The sequence below is a fragment of the Molossus molossus genome, unplaced genomic scaffold (assembly GCF_014108415.1).
Source record: "Molossus molossus isolate mMolMol1 unplaced genomic scaffold, mMolMol1.p scaffold_m16_p_7, whole genome shotgun sequence".
Classification (NCBI taxonomy): Eukaryota; Metazoa; Chordata; class Mammalia; order Chiroptera; family Molossidae; genus Molossus; species Molossus molossus.
The window spans coordinates 112,607,418-112,628,407 of record NW_023425401.1 but is presented as its reverse complement, the minus strand read 5'-3'; the positions used below and the strand labels follow the sequence as shown (position 1 = coordinate 112,628,407).

General features: G+C 46.5%; 1 protein-coding gene across 4 annotated transcripts in view; it reads left to right on the top strand.

Annotated features, from left to right (window-relative positions):
- Positions 1-20,990, top strand: part of NCAPG2 (non-SMC condensin II complex subunit G2) — a 65,911-nt gene that overhangs the window by 41,327 nt on the left and 3,594 nt on the right. For 3 of the 4 annotated variants that reach the window (XM_036247493.1, XM_036247492.1, XM_036247495.1), the window contains 12 exons: positions 2,781-2,954; positions 4,681-4,751; positions 5,359-5,512; positions 5,607-5,780; positions 6,441-6,557; positions 6,642-6,782; positions 7,490-7,589; positions 10,847-11,034; positions 12,267-12,407; positions 15,382-15,485; positions 16,383-16,483; positions 17,792-17,891. In XM_036247493.1, coding sequence (XP_036103386.1) covers positions 2,781-2,954; positions 4,681-4,751; positions 5,359-5,512; positions 5,607-5,780; positions 6,441-6,557; positions 6,642-6,782; positions 7,490-7,589; positions 10,847-11,034; positions 12,267-12,407; positions 15,382-15,485; positions 16,383-16,483; positions 17,792-17,891 — 1,565 coding nt within the window. The remainder of the gene's footprint in view (positions 1-2,780; positions 2,955-4,680; positions 4,752-5,358; positions 5,513-5,606; positions 5,781-6,440; positions 6,558-6,641; positions 6,783-7,489; positions 7,590-10,846; positions 11,035-12,266; positions 12,408-15,381; positions 15,486-16,382; positions 16,484-17,791; positions 17,892-20,990) is intronic. The other variant, XM_036247494.1, reaches the window with a different exon arrangement.

The following is a 20,990-nucleotide window of genomic DNA, read 5'->3' as shown; positions in this document are numbered from 1 at the left end:
TGGGGTGGAAACTGCTGCTCTCCTCGCGGGCTCCGCCGTGCTCACGTGTCAGCTAGTACGGAGGTGGGGGTTCTTCCCACCCCAACCTCGGGCATTTTTAAAATTTATTCTTTTAATACTGACACTTCAACTAATTATTTTGGAGAATCATAAGTAATTTAGTGAAAGAATTTTTTATATCTTTAATAGTTCACTATAGAGTTTGGGTAGGAGTTATACAGAGGAGATATATGATTGATAACACCCTACCCCAAATTTTTTTTGCCTTAAGCTCCCCTGTATAGTTTACTTCTGTCTGGGGGTGCCACGCCTGGATTGGATTTGGGACATTACTGCATTTTAGTTAGGTGGTGGGGTAACCACTGGGGTGAGATTCTACTAGAAATATCCTGGGATTGAATTTCTAGGACTGACTTCTATTCAGAATTCTCTTTTAAAAAGCAATTTGTCAAAGGGATTGTTTGGCTGCTATTTCTTCAGAATCCAAAGTCAGAGCATAAGAAGAGCGTGTTCAGGGCTTACACACACGTGTTATTTGTTAGCACTGTCTCAGTCTTGTGTTCCAGCTACGTGCTTGCTTACACTGACAGCAGGCTCTTGGGCTAGTTCTGTGGTGCTCACCTAGGTTAGGAACTGGCCTGGAGAAGAAAGGCCCCCAGGCAGCTTACACTGCTGGAACATGGTGTGCGCCTCGGCCCAGGCGAGCCCTGGCACAGATCTGTCCCACCCCGCTCCTGCCCTGTGTCCACCACCTCTGACAGGCTGACAGGTTGCTCAGGGCTCCAGTGTGGCTTTGCTTGTTCATTGGTCTCAGGTAGTATCCCCTTTCTTCCTGCATGGCTGCATGTCAGGAGGAAAGTGCTGCTCACACGTGTGCCCTTGGACTCACATCTTCTGTGGCCACCTCCCACCGGCCTTTTCTCTGTGCAGTCAGGGGCTACAGATTTTGGACAGAGAGAGAAGAGAGCATAAAAAGAGTGGGTCTGCACTTTCTCTGAGCAGTTGCCCTCAGCAGTGGTGCATCAGCTCACAGGCTTCTTCAGCCTGGATGGGGAAACCTTAGCTAGAGCATTTGAGCTGGTCCTGCTTTCCATTCCGGTGGGATTTGAGTTCCTCTATTCAGGGCATTTCCCTCCATATATGGATTGAGGGGGCAGGATGCCTCAGGGAAGTGACCCCATTGCTAATACATCTTCAGAAACTTCAGCTGAAGATGCCAGCATGGTGACACCCCCATCCACAGTGCGAGGGGCTGCAGTGTGGCTGTGGGCATGGTGACGGCAGAGCGAGCAGAGCCTGTCTGGGCCTTGCAGACATGTGCTGATGGTGGGAATGGTTTTGCCAAAGAGCAAAAGCATATGTTATTCAGTAATAATAATTGAGACTGTTATGTTTCTTAAATATTGAAGGAATCCTCCAGTCTCATTATTAAAAATCTAGACGCTAATGAGAAAGTTTGCATTTTATAACATACTAGGTAATTTTCTGTACCATTAGAAAACACATGGGTTTAGAATTATGTAGTTTTGTTGTAAACTATGCTAGAAAAGAAATACAGTTTGTCATATAGATATTCTAAGACTATAAGGCTAAAAGGAAAAGTTTTTGAAGTGTTCTTTTACTTTTTCTCATTGCTATCTGAAAAATTAAATCTGTTTCTGCTAAAATACAAAGTTGGCTTCCTCTTTAATGAGATCTCACTTAGGAACTTAGCACATTTTTGTACAAAGTGATGGCTTCTATGAGACTTTCATGACAAGGCTGCTATGCTGAATATTGGAGCAGTAAAAGGGAGAACGAAATATAAAATGAAATCTTGTTAATCTGTTATTTTTATCGTCTTACAGTAAGACTTTGTTAGGTTCATTGCTTTATATTTGGCCAAACCGCATTCAGAATATTAAGTGCCTGTTGAAAAATACAACTATATAGAAACTGCTTTTGCTCCTCCTGTGTACCCTCGTTAGTGAGGCTTACTGTTACATTTGAGCAGATGCGCCTGAAATGAGTTATCCTGTGCATCTCCAGCCGATGCCCTGTCAGGACATGGTGTCAGCTACTTGCAGGTTCTCAAACTGTCTGCTGTAGTCACCACGGGCTTTGGCAGTGTGTCTGGGTGGGGGCGGGGCACGTACCTGTGCAGCTTTCAGTGATGGCAGAAGAGGGTTGTACGAGTGCCTTAGTGGTTCAGGCCAAACATTCAGGTGATAAACAGCAGTGATGTTGCTTGCTCAGCATACGTTGGGAAGCGTGAATGGATAGAATTTAGAAACAAGCCCAGGAAGCCCATGGTGAGTGGGTTGGTTGTCACCAGTCACTACAGCAGGGTCTGGTGTCGTGCTTCCCAGCCCGTGGAATGGGTGTCTTGCCGTAGTGATCACCGTGAGCGAATCAGTGTTCACATCGAGGTGTGTGGTGAGAGGGGACATCCTTTGACCAGTCAGAAGGCATAATGAAAGAAGAAGCGTGCTTTCTACTAGTGTATCATAACCCCAGATGGTAACAGTTGATGCATTTTGATGTTTAGAGGATTTTTAATTGTTTGTTGAAAGGATATAAGGTTAATTTAGAATGTGTTATTTCTTGGGTGGGCTTTTAAAAACAGATTTACCTCTTAGAAATTCTCAAATACAGAGTAGACCTCTGATGTGAAAATAAGCTTGATAGTCTACATTTCTGCTTCAGGTCTAGAATTCTGAGAAGTGCTTTTAAAGATAGTGCTGTTATCTTAGTAGTTGTTATGATTTGATTCTTTCTCAATAAAGTCATTTGCATCTTAGGTTCTGGACAAAACCCTGTCCATCAGTGATGTTGCATCCATGGCAGGTTTGTTAGAGATCGTCGTGATTCTCTGGAAGAGCATTCACAGGAGTATGGAGAAGAACAAAGAGGCCAGACTCTATACCATTGACAAGTTTGCCTCTGTGCTTCCCGAATACCTGAAGGTGTTCCAGGTGAGACTGACAGGGAGGCTGGCCTCTGGGCTTCTCGAGGGCACAGGCCATGTCCCCTCCATGTCCCCAGCACCCAGGGGAACGTCAAGGGCAAGCACTCGGTGTTTTTTGTCTCTGGTGCTCTGTGACACTGTTTCAGAATCCAGTGGCTTTGCTGGGAATCGAGAACGGGAGGTCTGTGGGCAGTCGCAGTATGGATGTCACACTGCGAGCGAGTGTTTCTGAGGGTTAAAGCTGTCTGTTACCCAGGCAGAGAACCGTGTGCAGCTGTTTCTCTTTGGACGGAGGAGCCTTCTCCCTCCTCGACTTTTTTACTTTACTTCTGAAGGAAGTTTGTATTTCAAAAACAAATGAGAACTAGACTAAGAGTTTAAAATGCAAATTACTCCCAATTATAAGGAGAGAATGGTGTGACTAAGGAAAGATATAGGACCTAGGAACCCCTTCCCTTAGAAAATTTACTCTCGGTTCTGTGAGCTGTGTTTTTGTGACTGACACGCCTCTGAGCTGTACTCCGCCTCTGAGGTGCACACTGCCTGTCCACGGAGTCAGTGACCTGGGCCACCGAAGCCACTAGCACATGTAAACGCTCTCATGATTCCGTTGCACTGAGAAACCAGCACTATCTCAAGGATCTCAGAAGATAAACGTTGACGCCCATGGGGCACTGGGTGAGGTGACAGAGCAGTGTGGCTGGGAGTATCTGGGAACCCAAGGGAGAAGCAGTTAATTAATTCCCTTAATTCCAAATGATTCTGGCAAGGGAGCTTCTCTACCTGCGGGAGCTCAGAGAGCCACGTGGCCACCTGTAAGGGAACGAACAGTTTATGGAGTGGACTCCTGCCTCTGAGTGGGACCAGCAGTAGTGATCGGTTCACTTTTGTAACATTGAGAAAGTATCTCCTTTCTTTATTGGGGAAGGGGTGAGTTCATGTAACGGACTGTAGATTATTACAGATCATATTTTGATGTTGCTATTTCAAGTGTATTTTTAGGAAAGTGGGTTTTTTTTTATTTGGGATCCACAGTTCCTCATTCTCCCAACCTACCAAGGATACTTGTGTTCTGCTGCTGTAACGCAAAGATCAGTAGTGTAGCTACAGTTCATTGAGCACCAGGTGTGCTGTGCTGCCAGGTCTGCTGTGCTCGGTGCGCACAGTTCTTCCCACGGCCTTTCCCACTGGGCGGAGGAGGGAACTGTTCCAGCCCATGCGCTTGTGGAGTCTGACTGGACGCAGCGCCACAGACCATCTTTCACGTTTCCCATCAAACTGTCCCATCTGCCTAAAGATACTTGGGTTACTTTACTGAAAAATTTTGCTCTGACAAGCTTCATTCTCCTGAGCTTTATGTTCAGGATACCAAGTGCACCAAGTTTTTTCCCTTTTGTCAGTATTGTTTTTACAATAAAATGTCAGAGCCTCGACAATAAGAAATCTCGTGTATTCTGGTTACTAATGTAGCCCCAGGCTCTTGATTGGTGCCTGGTACACAGTAGGTACTTAATAAATACCTGCACAAGTTAATACATCACACAGAGCAGTGTTATTGTGGACTGAGAGGAGCTGTCAAATGTGAGGCTCTCCAGTAGGTGTCAGTTCTCCATTGAGCATGGCCAGGGTTACTCACCGCAGCCCCTGCTGAGCCACTCTGAAAGCAGGAAGCTATATGGGGAGGCGTTCAGAATGTCATAGTGTTGAAACACTCTCGTTTTGTCTTCTTTCAGGATGACCGCTGCAAGACCCCTTTATTCATGCTGATGTCATTCATGCCGCCTGCCGCCGTGCCTGCGTTCAGGTGCTCTTCCGGCAGCAGTAAAGCGGGAGCCCTGCCACAGTTGTACTTGTCGCTCCGACTCTCAGCAGACTGTCCCGCTGTAGCTTTGACTTCTCAGCTGCTCCTTCCTGCGCCTCCCTCCCTCTCGCTATGCAGGGGAGAGCAGGGTGCGATTTCCCTGGGCTCTGGAGCTGCCCTGGAACCCCATGGGCACTGCGTGCATGGGGCTAGAGCTCCATGAACATTAAGCTCAAGCCCGACACACTGAGACACTAGGGCTGTGCCGCTGTCCACCATGGTGCATTGGCCATGTGGCCATGACACGTAGAGCATGGCCGTCGGGGTGGAGAGGGCTGTGAGCGCAGCGTGCACATGGACTCGGGGGGCTTGGCATGGCAGGGAGAATGTAAGACGTCTCCTCGGTGGTTTACTTCACTTACAGAAATTATCTTGTGGGTAGATTGGGTTAAATGAGAATGTTATTGACATTTTTTCTGGCCATGGAGAGGGTCCTGTGACAGGAAGGACTGTGTGCCCTTAGTTCTTAGCTCCTCCGTCTTCCTCGCCTTCTCGAACAATGGGAATCGCTGCTGAAATGTTTGGTCTGACCTTGTGTTTGCATATTCAGCTGCAGTGTGATTTCCACATTGAGAAACCAAGAGGAGGGAGCTGTGGACAGGAGCTACTGCACGCTGTTGGACTGTCTCTGTTCTTGGGGACAGGTGGGACACATTCTGGAGCTCGTCTGTGACTGGCTGCCAGAGGAGCCGCCCCAGAGAAAGGTGTGCTTGCGTCGCATTTCTGTGTCTGCCGGCAGGGTGACTGTCAGGGCGCGCTCTCCCGGGCCCGTGTGTCATTGGCTGCTCTTCTTCTCAGACCAACTCGGCATCTAAGCGGAAAGTGCAGATCCATGACCCTCGCCCCGCGAAGCCGGAGTTGGCGTTGGTTTACATAGAGTATCTGCTGACCCATCCGAAGAACCGGGAATGCCTGCTCTCTGCTCCCCGGAAGAAACTGAACCACCTTTTGAAAGCACTTGAAATGTCCAAGGTAACTTCATAGAGCAGATGCAGACATGGTGAGAGTTAGCGACACCATGTAATAGTAGCAGTGACAAAGTAAGGTCTGAATTGTTGACATTTATCGTGAAAGTTTTCCCAGCTGGAAAGGAGTGGAGAGCTGTCTAGTCCCCTTCCTCAATTTTCAGACGAGGACATGAGATTCAAGTGACTGAAAGGTGTAGGAAGTAGGGCTGCCTGTGGGCTCTAGGAAGGGGACGGTGTCCCCTGGCCCTGCCTCCTGTGACATGCAGGAGGGACGACCCTCCCTCTGCGTTCCCACAGCCAGACATGGCACTGCTCCTGTTAGGCGTGCAGTCAGGGAGCCAGGCTGTATGAGGAGAGACCTGTTCCCAGGAGCTGCCTCTCTCCTATCCTGACGGCTGTCTTTGCCCGTCCCTGAGGGCAGGTCAGAATTTACCCCAGGGGCAAAGGCTTTAACATGCTTGCTCCTCAGCCTCCTGAAGCAGAACTTAAAAGTGATTTCTTGTCCGTTAGTGGGAGAGTCTGCAGGGGCAAAGGAAGGGAAGATGGTGCATGTCTTGAGCTTGGCTGTGTGATGGAATCACTTGCCCTGGTGCAGCTGTGTCAGGTGCGCCCATTGTCCTCGCCGTGTGTCAGTGGGGCCATGGCCACGGGTGTTTCGTTACAGGTGGACCTGGAATCAGTCCTGCAGTCACCGGGTGGGAAAGCTGAGCACTTTAGTGAAGCGACAGCCCTGCGAGCCTTCAGCCTGCACTGTCGGCTGGGCATCCACTTGCAGCACAAGGTGGGTCCCTCTGCCTGGTACCAGGGAAAGAAGCACCTGCCAAAGCCAGTTCCATCACTGAGTTGTCTTTCTGTCGTTGCACAGTTCTGCTCAGAAGGAAAAGTTTACCTGTCCATTTTGGAAGACACCGGGTTTTGGTTGGAAAGCAAAGTTTTATCTCTTATTCAAGATCAAGAGGAAGAGTATCTAAAGCGGCATAGGGTTGTTTATCAGCAGATTATCCAGGTGAGAATTCTTACCACAGTGACCTTCCTTATGGGGTCTGTCGGGTGTTTCAAGACCGCTTTCTGTTTTAAAGTTGTGGCTTTAGACAGCAGTGTTGCTCTCCTGAATACTTACAGTGGCATTTGAATATCTAGAATTTATTCTTTCTAAAGCATAAACTTTGCATATTTTTTTTTTTTTTATCCTCACCCGAGGACATTTTTCCATTTTTTGTTCAGGTAGAGTGGGAGGGAGAGAGAGGAACAGAGAGAGAGAGAGGGAAACATCGACGTGAAGGGACACATTGAGTGGTCGCCACCCGCACAACCAACCAGGGCCGGGGACAAACTGCAACCGAGGTACGTGCCCTTAGCGGGAACCGAACCCGGGTCTCTCAGGACCGCAGGCCGACGCTCTAACCGCTGAGCCAAACCGGCCAGGGCAACTTTGCATATTTTTAATGTGATTTTTATACATTGCATTGTGATAGGTATTCAGTAATGTTTATGGAATTACATAAAAACGTAATAGATTTCTTATGGAAACAAAATGAGAATTAAAGTATCTTTATGGAATTTTTTTTCAGAACATCTTTGTGCATACCTACTGCATGGGCTAACAGATAGTCGGTCCATCAAGCTGTTAGAAGCATTACCAGCTAGACTCCCTCCCTTTCTTGTCCTCTGGCCCTTGCTGGTGCGTCACATCTGCACTTGTCTTTCTTACAGACGTACCTGACTGTGGGCAAGGACGTGGTTATGGTCGGCCTTGGCGATTGCAAGTTTCAGATACAGCTTTTACACTGGAGTCTTGAGATCATGCACACGGGTACGCGCCATTCCTTAAAGGACAGGTTAGGGCAGTTGACAATCAAAACTAGTCCCTCCCTCCCTCCTCACAGCTGGTCATGACTGTCGCTTTAGTGACAGATAATGGAACACAAACTAGCTCATACCAAAAAAGGGATTTACAGGCTGATGCAGCCTGGAAGATCAAAGGTGTGTCTGGCATCAGACATCAGTAAGTCCACAGTTCCTGGCGAGGCCTCAGGGTCTTCCCACTGTGTTTGCTCCTCATTTGCTTTGCCAGGTGTGGCTCCTCCCTGCTCTCAAGGGCAAGGGTCACAGAGGGTGCTCCTTGTCTGCCCAGCCACAGGGGCTGTGAGTTGGGTTGTTTCATGCCCCCAAAACCACTGGGAAGGAAGTTGCCATTACCCCAAGGACAGGGTCACCTAAGAACAAATACCCTCCTTCCACGCCGGCTGTGCACTGGTGCTCAGTGAAATGTGTTCAGTGAGTGAGGGGGGGCCAGCCACCTGGGCCCAGCGATGGTCTGGATCATTGGTCTGCATTCTCACGGCCCATCACCTGGTAACAGGAGGAGTGGGGCTGTGGTCACAGTCAGGTTCAGGGAGTGCTGCCGGCTGTGCCCCCGCCCTGGGGGCACGTGTTGTGTGGAGGGGCTGAGCTGTTCCCTGTGCTGGTGCTCGCCCGGTCCTCCCAGGGTGGAGGAGAGGTCATCGTGGAGCAAGCCAGCGCCGAGCTTTGGAAAATAGGTTCCGGGAGTCCAGCACTGCTGAGGTTAGCACGTGTGGCCCTGCTCCCAGCATGCGGACCCCTCCGTGGACCCTGTCCTGCAGGGCCTTTGTGTTCGTTCCTCTGCCCCCGAGGTCGACACTCGGGCTGCATGGCCACTCTGCTGTTCAGAGTGTGTTTCCTGAAATTCACCTCAACTACAGGTTACACGTTGTTTATTTAACATATCCACAGTTCAAGACTAAATGTTAAATAGAAAAAATATTGCTGTTAAATTTAAAAAGTTCTTTTATTGATTTTAGAGGGGGCGGGGGGTGGGGGGAGAGAGAGAGAAACATCAACGTGAGGAAGAAACGTCGATTGGCTGCCACCTGCACTTCTCCCAGGATCGAACTGGCAGTCTGGGCCAGTACCCTGACTGGAATCAGACCTGTCTGCTTTTGGTGTGAGGGGACACTACTCCAACCAATTGAGCCACCTGGCCAGGGCCAAATATTGCTTTTGAAGTTTGGGTTTTTCTTTTCTTTGTTTAACCCTTTTTAACTCTTACTTTATATTGTGAAAACAGAATCTTAAGCTTAATTGTTGAAACACTAAAAATGATTTGCATTTTTTTCAACTTTATTTTTCACTTAGGAATTATTTTCCCCAAGCACTGAATCTTTTTTAGTATTTATAAAATTTACTTTATTGAGGTGCTAACTAGAATTTTAGATCCTCAGTGTTGCCACTTTCACTACGTAGAGGTGTCTGTTCCCCCAAACAAGAACCTAGTTTAGCAATTTTCAGCTGGTGTGCTGCAAGAATTTTTAGAACATGCAATACCTGACTACCGACTCGGGCATTGACCTCTTTCCCCTTATATTGTTAAATAAAACAATGACAGCAGCCAACACAATAGCCGCCTAGTGTGAATGAATCAAAATTACTCCTTTTTTGTGTGTCAATACCGTTTTTTGGTGGCAGAATTTTAGTAATTAGTGTGTGCGAGCCATGAGATAAAAAAGGTCGAAAATCACTGCCCTAAGCTACAGATGGGATCTCTGAGCAAAATGAACTATTTGTGCTTGTGCAAAGGTTTGTATTTATTAGGTCTTCCCAGGAGAGAATCGACTGAGTGGTCATTCTTGCAGTCCTGTCAGATGGGGTTGTGCTGAGCAGTTCAGCCAGGTAGACCCAGAGTCTGCTGTTCAGTGGACTAATGAAACATCTTAATTAAAACACCAATCTCCCATATATCATTAATAATTAAGCACAGCCTTCTCCAGGCTGGAGTGTGTGCTCCAGAAGAGATGTCCTTGGACACACATAACTACAGACATCTGAGCTCACAGGACTGTGGGACTTGCTGCGGCAACACAGTATGTGTGTTCAGAAGCAGGGATGGGCTGTGCGGCAGGCAACCTGGGCTGACTGGCTAGCGGGCTGTGTGATAGCTCCGAGAAAGGACAGTCCTCGCAAGAATAGCACAGTTGGAAAGGAAGGTTACCTTTCTGATAAAGGTTACGGCAGGTACATGACTGTGTCTCGATGGTGAGCATGGCCACTCCAGGAGGACCGGGGAGCCTCAGTGGCTGCCTGTGAGCAGTGCCTCCCGAGAAGCAGGACTTTGTCCGTCTTGTTTCCGCAGTGGTGACTTTTGACATGGCTCCAGGAACTTGTTTATGTTCCTGAACCGCTGTCTGTATGTGTTTGGTTCTGAGGCACATACTACTTGAATATAATGAAATCACTTTGAATGAAAAATGTAACTTTTCAGTTTTGTCAGTAATTGGAGGTATGAGTTAAGGGTGTGGCTGTCTCCCACGCCTGCGGTGGCTGCAAGGATGACCTCCTGTCTTCAGGGCCTGTCATCTCGCACATCGGCTGCTCTGAGCTGCTTGTGCTTCCTCGGGCGCAGTGCTCCCTCCCCTGCCCCACTGAAGTGACGCCTCTGTGCAGAGGGTGTGTCCTTGCCTTCCTTTAAATAAAAGGTATCAGCCACTTTGTTGGTTCTGGTAGTGCCAGACTTGAAGGGTAAACCACTGGAACACCACTGCTTATTTTATTGACGTTAGCAGATAAACTTGGGTTTGGGGTGAGCTTCTTCCCTATCTCAGGTAGAGCTCACAGTACCTGAAACAGAGATGAATTCCAGATCTCTAGGATGAGCTGTAAGATCAGGCTCACACTTGGAGAACATTTTCCCAAATTAACAACGCAGGGAAGGTGGGCATTCCGAAGAGAGAGAGCACAGGGCAGTGTTGGAGCCCGACCATCACTAGTGGGAGCGCTCGTTGTGGTCTGAAAGCTCATGGGCCATCATCTGGGGCGTGGTTTTCAGGGCCTGAGTCAGGGATGCTGTTGATGAAGGGATTGGCTTTATATTTAAAGGAACAGATTTTATTTATGTTATAATTTATGTTAATCTGATCAACTTGCTGTAGGCTTACGAGTATAACCTCTAACCTCTGTGAAGTTACCATAAAACACATGTGTTAACTGAAAATATGTAATAATTTCAACTGAATTATGTGATTAGATAACTGATTTTTCCAATTTTCTTTCTAGTGAAGGGATTCTTCTATGTTTCATTACTCCTTGGCATTCTGAAAGAGGTAACTGGAAGTTCCATGAAGCAGAAAACAGATTCAGATGAAGAAATCGCAGCTCTGTTTGATATGGTCCAGAAAGTCTTTCAGAAAATGCTGGAGTGTATGGCTTGGAGCTTTAAGAAGCACCCGGATGAAGGCCTGCGGGTACTCCTGTCTTCCCAGGGTGGGGTCAGACATCAGACGGGCGGGGCACGTGCAGTGTGTCTGCCCGCGTGCTGATTGTTAGCACTGCACGGGCCATCCTTCAGCTGTGCTCACCAGCCTTCATAGCATGGTGGGGCACACTTGGTGTGCAAGACAGTAATAGCCACACCTGGGCGGGAGGGGAGTCCGGGTTTGACTGTCAGCCTGGGAACAAGTGTTCATGCGTTGAGGTCACAGACCAGCAGTGAGGCTCACCTGCAAGCGGACAAGAAGTAGAGAACTCATTGCAGTAGGATCCTCAGTGCTCAATTGCTGTTAGAATTTTCCACATGAAATATATTTTTGAGAATGCTAGTTTGATGATGTGTGGATGACAAGACTCCCTAATGAAAAGGTCATGTCCATTCTGGCTTACCCTCTATTCACATGCCGAGCTCCACAGGTTGTAAGTGAGAGGAACAGCGCGGGCAGCCCGTGTTCCCTTTGCTGGTTGGATGTGGAGTGACCGTTGCTCGATTTGCTTTACTCCTAGAACCATGTTGTCATTGGAGAGTGTTACTGTTTTTCTAAGTAGTGGTTAAAAACAGGAATTGGCTGCTTTTCAATTAAGATTTTTTTTTAAGTTTATGTAAAAATTTATTTGACCAAAATGTAGAAAAAGTGATACTATTACATATAATACAGTTGCAAGAATCTAAATGAAAAGTGTAGGTCAATGAAGATTTTTTTAAATGCTTACATGGGAGGGTGTTTATGAAATGTTGAAAACTCAACTTTGCTCTGTTCCTAGCTGACAGGTAGTTGAAAGTTGGCCATCTTTTCTCTAGCCTAGTTATATTTGAATTAATGTGAGATGTGTTTTTGATGAGTTGGGTCGAGTGTGAGTATCTGTCATGTAATTTGTGCCAAGACCTTCACTGTCTCCAAGTCTGTTCCCGCTGGCTGAGCCGCGGGTCAGAGCGTGGTGCTGGTGGTGTTTCAGTGTCGCTGCTGCTTCTGCCTCTTCCTCTCTGTTGGTATCATTGATACTCTTGTTTGTGGGGTTTCTTCTCTGCCTTTGGGGAAACAGTGGCAGTCAGGCAGTTTCAGGTGGGCTTCTGCCCGCCTGTCATCTTTGGGCAGCAGCAGGAAGGAGAGGCGGGCGTCAACCAAGGGCAGACGGGAGCTCGTCAGGCTCACTCACTTCAAAGGGCTATTTTCTCACCACTGATGGCTGATGTGCTTTCTCGTAGCTCCTGTACTCAGTCCAGACCCCTCTGCAGGAGTTTATAACGGCCGTGCAGTCTTGGCATGTGGACACACCCGTTCACCGCAGCGTGCTCTCCACTCTGATAGCGGCCTCTGTCGTCGAGATAAGTCACCGACTGCGAAAGGTGAAGTTCATGGTTCTGAGATTTCTGTTTCTTTTTGACTCTATCGGGTGCTCTTTTCTGCCAGCAGCATATTTTTTATGTTTTATTTATATTTATTATTATTATTTTTTAATCCTCACCCGAGGATTTTTTTACATTTATCTTCAGCCAGAGTGGTGGGGGGAGAGAGAGAGAGAGAAACGTCGATGTGAGAGAGACACATCGACTGGTTGCCACCCGCATGACCCCAACCAACCGGAGCCGGGGCAAACCGCAACCGAGGTACATGCCCTTGGCCGGAATCGAACCTGGGACTCCTGGTCCATAGGCCGACGCTCTAACCACTGAGCCAAACCGGCCAGGGCGCGTTTTCTGTTTTAATAAGTATTTGTAAGAACTCAGTTTAGTGGGGGGTTTGCTTTTCCAGCCACTGGACCTCACAGGTAGTCTGTATTTTAGAGTCATGTAACTATGGGAAAACAGGCGAAGGATGTTTTCATTCTTGATTAAAACCAAACTGGTCCTTCTTCTGTGAACATTTCTTTTTGCCATATTTTAGAGATTTAAATGCGCTGATACATTTCTTAAGATTCCTTTCTGCTGATGAGGCAAAAGTCACAGTCTGTGATAAGCGGATGCAGGATGCCTGGCACAGTGTTGGAGCGGTGCATGTGTGCCTCGGCCTCTGGGGGCACAAGGCTGACTCTTCTTGCCTAAGCACAGCAAATGCCAGCTCTGGCAGCAGCCTGAACACACCCCATGTTCATCCCTACTTCAGGGCACGGACGCTTGCCTCGCAGTAGCCTATTTTACACAGTTACCCTGTGTGCTGAGAGAGGGACACAGGTGCGGTGATAATGTCACTCAGAACAAAAAGTTCCGTTTTCCACATGGAATCAGTGGTGTGAGGGAGGGCACAGAGCAGGGAGTTGAGAAGATAGGTTTTCTCACCAACAGACAACAGGACCTGACAGAGAACATCATTGAAGTCTATCAATGTAGGTCTGTGTTAATATGAATTCTGAGTTATAAGATCATGAATTTTAAAAAGTTAACTAAGTTTAAAAACAATAAAAATTAAGGCCCTCCATGAAACTTGAAGGGAGTTCATTTTGTTTAAGAAAGTACTAGCCCTGGCTGGGTTGGCTCAATGGTTAGAGTGTCGGCCTGTGGACCAAAGAGTCGTGGGTTCAAGTCCAGTCAAGGGACCGGTGCCTCAGTTGCATTTCAATCCCTGGCCCTGGTTGGAGTCGTGTGGGAGGCAACCAATCGATGTGTCTCTCACATTGATATTTCTCTCTGGAAGAGTATCCTCCAGTGAGAATTAAAAAAGAAAGTAATTACTAGATTATACATAGAATAAGAACTAGATCCTATTTCCTCCAATATTAAATAGCTGACAGTGATGAATCTGAATGGCCTGTGGGCCTCTGCTTTTGTTAATGAAGTTATTTTGGAGAATAGCCACTCCATTCCATGTATTTTTTGTGGCTGCTTGGTGCCACTAGGGCAGAGGTGAGTAGGTGTGAAAATTGTTTTGCCCGCAAAGCTGAGAATATTGACTGTGCACCTGCTACTTTAGAGAAGAAGTTGCAGACCTCTGCCCTGCGGCATCCGCACCGATTTCGTCCATCTGCCTTTCCCAGTGCTGCTCAGCACTGGGGAATTCCCTCTGTGCACTGGGAGCTCTGTCTTGAGGCACCTGCACCCTGAGGCTTGGGGGTTCATCTCTGTTTCTGTAGCGCAGCATCACCCTGTCTGTTCCCTGGCTTTTCTCATCCTGCACAGTAAACACCACCTGGAAGTCTTTCTTATCCAGTCTTAGAATCTCTGCCTTTACATTGGGGTGCTTAATTCATTGATTTTAATGGAATTATTGATAGGCTTGGGTTTAAGTTGACCATTTTGATGTTTATTAGTCCCCCTATGTTTCCTCTTTTTCTTCTATTTTTTGATGAGAATTTGTGCAGGTCTGCCTCCTCTGCTGAGTTTACACTGGGTTTGTGTGACTGTAGTTTCTCTGGAAGTCACTATGAGAGTGTAGCTACTCAGTCCCCTGCAGAGTGCTGTCCCAGTGCCTCCGCGGTGTCCTTCGACCGGCTAGTCCTCGCACTTCGGCATGTGCTCAGAACCCCCAGACCATGTCTGTGTTAACTGTCAGGGTCATCTCTGTCATTGCAGCAGAAATGTGTTTACAACAGTCCAGATATAAAGCAGTTTCATGGGAAACAGTGCTATGTTATATGTAAGAGTCCCACAAAGGAACATGGCAGTCTTATCAGGACTGCTGTCTGGTTGTGCCCGAGGGAACGTGCCTGAGGCAGCCACGAAACAGGCAGAAGGCAGTAGTGAGCAGCAGGAGGGTGGGCCAGCATGTTATACCTCCACCGTAGGGGCTCTGGCTAACACTTTCACGGGACCGCATGCACATGGAGTACATCCCTGGTAATGGACAACCTAAGGTGGCGATAGAGGACAGAGGTCCCGGCCGGGCCCCTTTGTGGATCTATACCAGTGGTCCTCACTGCTCCCCCAGAGGACATTGGCCATCTCTGCACCATTTTCATTCACAGCCAAGGAGGGAGCTGCCTGGTAGAGGCCGGGGTGCTACTCCACGATTCTGTGGGGTACAGTGTGCACCCACAAGGAATTCTCTGGTCCAAAATGTCTGATTTTGAAATGGAACAAACTGGATCTGGACGAATAAAAACACGAGTTAAGTTTGCTTAGTATAAAACATTATTTACAGAAAGTGATTTCAAATTAGACGTCTGACAAAGGGCTTGTTGAGTGACATCTTTTTCCTTTGCTCTAACTACCTACCTTCTATATGATAACAAATCAAAGTTACTGTAGAAACTTCAACAGTTAATAAAGTCATTCTTCTGAGTTTCTGGAAAGCCTTGCTCAAGTGTTGAAGGAAACCCAAAGCCATGTAGTATAAGTTCTATGTTAGTCTCAGCTGATAAATCACTGACTTGAAGTTTTTTTTTAGGTTTCTGATGTAGAAGAGCTTGGCCCCCCAGAGGGCCTTTCAGATCTGCCCCCGTTTTCAAGGTGTTTAATAGGAATAATCATGAAGTCTCCAAGTGTGGTCAGGTAATTATTGTCGCTGTCCTGATACTTGTACTGTGGCTGCAGCGCGGCCGCCTGCTCTGACAAAGACATTCCATAGAATTTCCTCCTTTTATCAGTGATTTAAAATATTCACATTATTCTAGACGTGTACTTATAATGTGAAATACCTACATTTTACTGTATGCCACAGTATGCTAATACATTGTAAACATCACATGCAACAGCTGTTCTACTTGTAGAGCCTTCCTGGGGCTGTGTAAGTGGATACAAAGTGGAGTTACTCTAACTTTCGGTAAAATACATTCACCAAATAGTCTCGTTTGCTTCTTATAACTGAAATTCAACTACAGTTGTCCCTTGTTTATCGCGGTTAATCCATTTCAGACTCTACAGTTGCACCTGGTGTTGAAGGATTCCTGGGGTGCTCAAATACATAGGCCTACAGTTCATATGTACAGTAGTTTTAATTTTAATTGTAATACACGGGTGTATAATTGACTCAGACAACCGAGTGCACACTGTCTCGATCAACTTTTTAATTAATTTATTTGAAAAGACCGCGATAGAGTGAAGCCGCGAAAAGTCGAAGTGTGAAGTGGCGAGGGGCAACTGTAGGGAAACTTTCAAAATGTCCACGTATAAAAGCCTTGGTACTGTGTGTGCTCCCACAACTTGCCTCGGGGAGACACCGCCATGGCATTCTGCACACGCTCTCCACGAAGTTCTCACTCATGCCACCTGCCCACGGTCCTGGACTGTGGCACATACAGGACGGTGGGTTAAAGAAAGAGCAGTTTTGCAGATACTGCAAAGTGTGGAAACTGGAATTCACAGGGGTTAATGAATCTTCCCTATGTTTATCTGTCAAGTGTTAGGCTGTGTACTATTGAGTAATTTCAGATGTTCGTTTTTTTGCAGGTCATTTTTAGATGAGTTAAAGGCGTGTGTTACTTCTGACGATATTGAAGGAATTGTGTGTCTCACGGCTGTTATGCATATTATTTTGGTTATTAACAAAGGTTGGTTAAATTGCTCTCATGTGTGGGCTATTGCTGGCTCTGCTTTAGTCAGAACTGCTGTGGAGCGTCTGGGGACTCAGCTCCCATGTTCAGTGACCTGCTGCTCTGACACCTGTCTGCCTGGCTCCCTCCACTCTCTGAGCCTGCGCCTGCCACAGCCCCATAGCCTGAGCTTTTTTTTGTTTGTTTTTCCTCACCCGAGGATATTTTTCCATTGATTTTTAGATAGAATGGTAGGGAGGGAGGGTGGGGGGCGAAACATCGATGTGAAAGAGACGCATTGATTGGTTGCCTCCCACACGACCCCAACCAGGGCTGGGGATCAACCCTACAACCCAGGTACATGACTGGGGATCGAAGCTGCAACCCTTCGGTCTGCAGGCTGACGCTCTAGCCACTGAGCCAAACCAGCCAAGGCAGCCTGAGCGTATTAATGCAGTTTCTGTCCCCATCACCTTTCTCTACTGGGCCCATTCCGTATCCCGCCTGTGCCTCAGAATGGAATTTCTATGGATTTGTCATTTATTACCTGTGCTTAAAAATCCGAATATGTTTTTGCTAACGATGGTGTGTTTTGGTGTTAATGTATAATGTGTCTTCTGATTTGCTTAAGCCTTGATTAACCTTGCCTGTTATGACTTTCCCAGCTACTGAAATAGCACTGGGACAGCATCTGGAGAGCCCGTAGCCTGCTTCCTTCAGTGCACATGCAGGGACTTCCTGCAGATAGATTGCCGCTGACTTTAGTTTCCATAATGTTGAAATTATTTTCTGAGCTAATATGTTACACTTAGAGAGGGCACCTATGGAAATGAGCTCCCCCCATAAGCCTGACTGTGACTGTGTGTACGTTTGCAGTCGTATAATACTTTGTAATTGGTTTGCCCCAGGCCAGCTATCAGAAAAGCTCCCCTAAGGGAGTATCCCAAGTAGAGATCTGCCGGTGAGGGGACCTTCTCCATGTGGAGGGTGTGAAAGTGGAGGTTGGGTTGCTGATGAACGCCTCGTAAATGGGGGGACTCTGAAATGTGCTAGTTGTCATTCTGACGGGCACAGGTGAGCGTGCACTCTGAGTAGGCTGCTGGCCTCTTCGTCTGGGCACTGTCTGCCTCAGCTGCCAGGAGCTTCATTGACATTCCACCCTCACTTCCCAGGGGGGTGGCAACTGCTGTTGTGGTCAATAAGTGGGTTAGCTCAAAGGGACTGGGGGTGTTCAGTCGCGTTGAAATTGTGTCTGCATTGATGGCAGAGATGTCTGTCTCCTATGGTCGTGTTCAAGTCTTTTTTCTGTCTTTATTACACTTACAGGTAAACATAAAAGTTCAAAAGTGAAGGATGTTGCAGCCGCTGTTCACAGAAAACTAAAGACGTTCATGGAGATCACTCTGGAAGAGGACAGCATGGAAAGGTAAAGCGCTGGTCACACTGCAGGGGTAATTGTCTGAAAGGTCCCAGGTATTCTTAGGGGGCTCTCACACCACGTGCTCACTTCTCCTTGCGGCCAGGTAGTTAGAACACTGAGGATAGTAAGGATGGAAACGTGTGTTGGCAACACCCCTTGGACATATGTTTTTGTTTGTTTTTTTATCCTCACCCAAGGACACTTTTCCATTTTTTGTTCAGATAGAGTGGGAAGGAGAGAGAGGGAGAGGAGAAACATTGACGTGAAAGGGACACATCAAGTGGCTGCCACCCGCATGACCTGACCAGGGCCCGTAGCAGGAACCAAACCCAGGTCTCTCTGGAACGCAGGCTGACACTCTAACCACTGAGCAAAACTGGCCAGGGCCTTGGACATATGTTTAATTTACTTCTATGTCTGTCTTCAAATACAAAAACAAAACTTATGTTTGTAAAATATTATCTAGAAAAGTAAGGGCATATGAACTTACTTTTTAAGTTATTTTTCATGGTTTGTGATGTTTTTGAAACCACGAGCCCTTCCACAGGCGTTCACACTGGGGATGGGAAGTCCCTCCAGGGACTGCAGGAATACAGATCATTTCTCCTGTCGGGTGGCCCGTTGCTGCCATGGGGCCTGCTGCCATGGGGCGTGTTCACTGGGCTCCCTCTGCAGCCTCTGTTTGCTGCTGTGCAGTGTCCTGCAGATGCTCACAGTTGTGTTTGACTCTTCGATCAGCCACAGAAAGTGTTTTTTCCTACTGTTTTGTCAACTTAAGTTTACAGAGCTCTAGGTAATCAGTTTTATACATTCCTAGGAGACTAGCCACTTTCTCCTTTGGAGAAAGGCTTTCAGAATCCTAAATTGCTAACTAATGAACGAAGGCAGTATTTTTTTCTTCCTTAGCAGTCTATACCTTTTCTTCCCTTTCCTGCCTATTACATCACTAGGACTCCAGTACAATGCTGAAGAGGGTGGCGAGAGGGCACGGCCTTGTTCTTGGTGTGGTGGGAGATTGTGTGCATGTTCTCATCAAGTTGATGAGTTTCAGTTCATCCCAAGTTCATCAGTTTTTGTTATGGATGATGGCTGCTGGATTTTATCAGTAGCTTGTTTTGCATCTATTGATGTGATCTTTTTTTTTTATTTATTTTTTATTTTAGGGAGAGATAGAAACATCAATGAGAGAGAACATCGATTGGCCACCTCCTGCATGCCCCACACTGGGTATTTGATCCACAACTTGAGCATGTGCCCTGACCGGGCAGGCATCAAACCAGTGACCTCTTGGTGCATGGGTTGACACTCAACCACTGAGCCACACTGGGCGGGCTCTAAAGTCAATTTTTTAAAAAATCCTCATATCTGTAGCTCCTAAGGTGGGAAGTAGATATAAGGCAGTTACCAGATTTTTTAAAATGTATGCATTTGAATGTTCATATATGATTTAAACTTCTTGAAGAAAAATTACAATTTAGTAAGGAAACTTTAATCTGGTAGTAAGAGGACAATTAAAACCAAGTGAGCTAATACTTCCACTTCTACCACTGCTATTAGTATTACTGATTTCTGTTAAACATTTTTTATACTAAGATCTTTTTTTTTTTTTTGGTAGTTTTTATTTATTTATTTATTTTTATCTTGATTGTTGAAAGTATTACACATGTTCCTCATTTTTCCCCCATTGACCCCCTCCACCCTACTCCCGTCCCCCTCCTGCCTTTCCTCACACTGTTGTCTGTGTCCATTGGTTGTGCATATATGCATATAAGTTCTTTGGTTTATTTCTTCCCACCCCCAGCCTCCCTTCCCTTTGAGGTTTGTCAGTCTAGCAACCAATTTCTACTTCTTAATCCCTTCACCTTTTTCACCCATTCCCCCAACCCCCCTCCCATCTGGCAGCCAACAAAATGTTCTCTGTATCTGTGAGAATGTTTCTGTTCTGCTTGTTCATTTTGTTTGTAGATTCAATTGTCGATAGATATATATTCATTGCCATTTTGTTTGTTCATATTTATCTTTTTCTTCAAGAAGACCCTTCAACATTTCATATAATAATGGTTTGGTGGTGATGAACTTTTTTAGCTTTTCCTTGTCTGGGAAACTCTTCATCTGTCCATCGATTCTAAATGACAGCTTTGCAGGATAGAGTAATCTTGGTTGTAGGTTCTTGCATTTCATCATTCTGAATATTTCTTGCCACTCCCTTCTGACCTGCAAAGTTTCTTTTGAGAAGTCAGCTGACAGCTTATGGGAACTCCCTTGTAGGTAACTAACTGCTTTTCTCTTGCTGCTTTTCTCTCTTTGTCTTTAATCTTTTATGTTTTGATGATGATGTGTCTTGGTGTGGGTCTCTTGGTGTTCATCTTGTTTGGGACTCTCTGTGCTTCCTGGACTTGTATGTCTGTTTTCTTCACCAAGTTAGGGAAGTTTTCTGCCATTATTGTTTCAAATAGGTTTTCGATTTCTTGTTCTTTCTCTTCTCCTTCTGGCACCCCCAAGATGCGAGTATTGGCACGCTTGAAGTTGTCGCAGAGGCTCCTTACACTACCCTCATTTTTGGGGATTCTTTTTTCTTTTTGCTGTTCTGTCTGGGTGTTTTTGCTTCCTTATATTCCAAATCGATGGTTTGCTTATTGGCTTTACCTACTTTACTATTGAATCTGTGTAAATTATTCTTTATTTCAGTTAGTGCCTCCTTCATTTCTGACTGGTCCAATTTTATGCTCTTGAGGCCCTCACTAAGTTTACTGAGGTTCTCATTAAGTCCATTGAGCATCCTTATAAGCCGTATTTTGAACTCAGCATCTGTTAGGTTGCTTATCTCCATTTTATTTAGTTCTTTTCCTGGGGTTTTGTTCTGTTCTTTCATTTGAGACCTGTTTCTTTGTCTCCTCATTTTGTCTGCCTCCCTGTGTTTCTTTTTATGTGTTACTTTACACGCTGTATGGGGCTAGCTGAAACCAGATGCTGCTTGTTTGAAAGAATTTAGGAAAACCTGAAGCAGGATCAAGATAGGCCAATCCTATGGTAAAGCAACTGGCAACAGCTTGGGTGGGCTTGAAAGTCCGGTGGGACGGGGCCTCAGGGAATTACCAGGGCAGA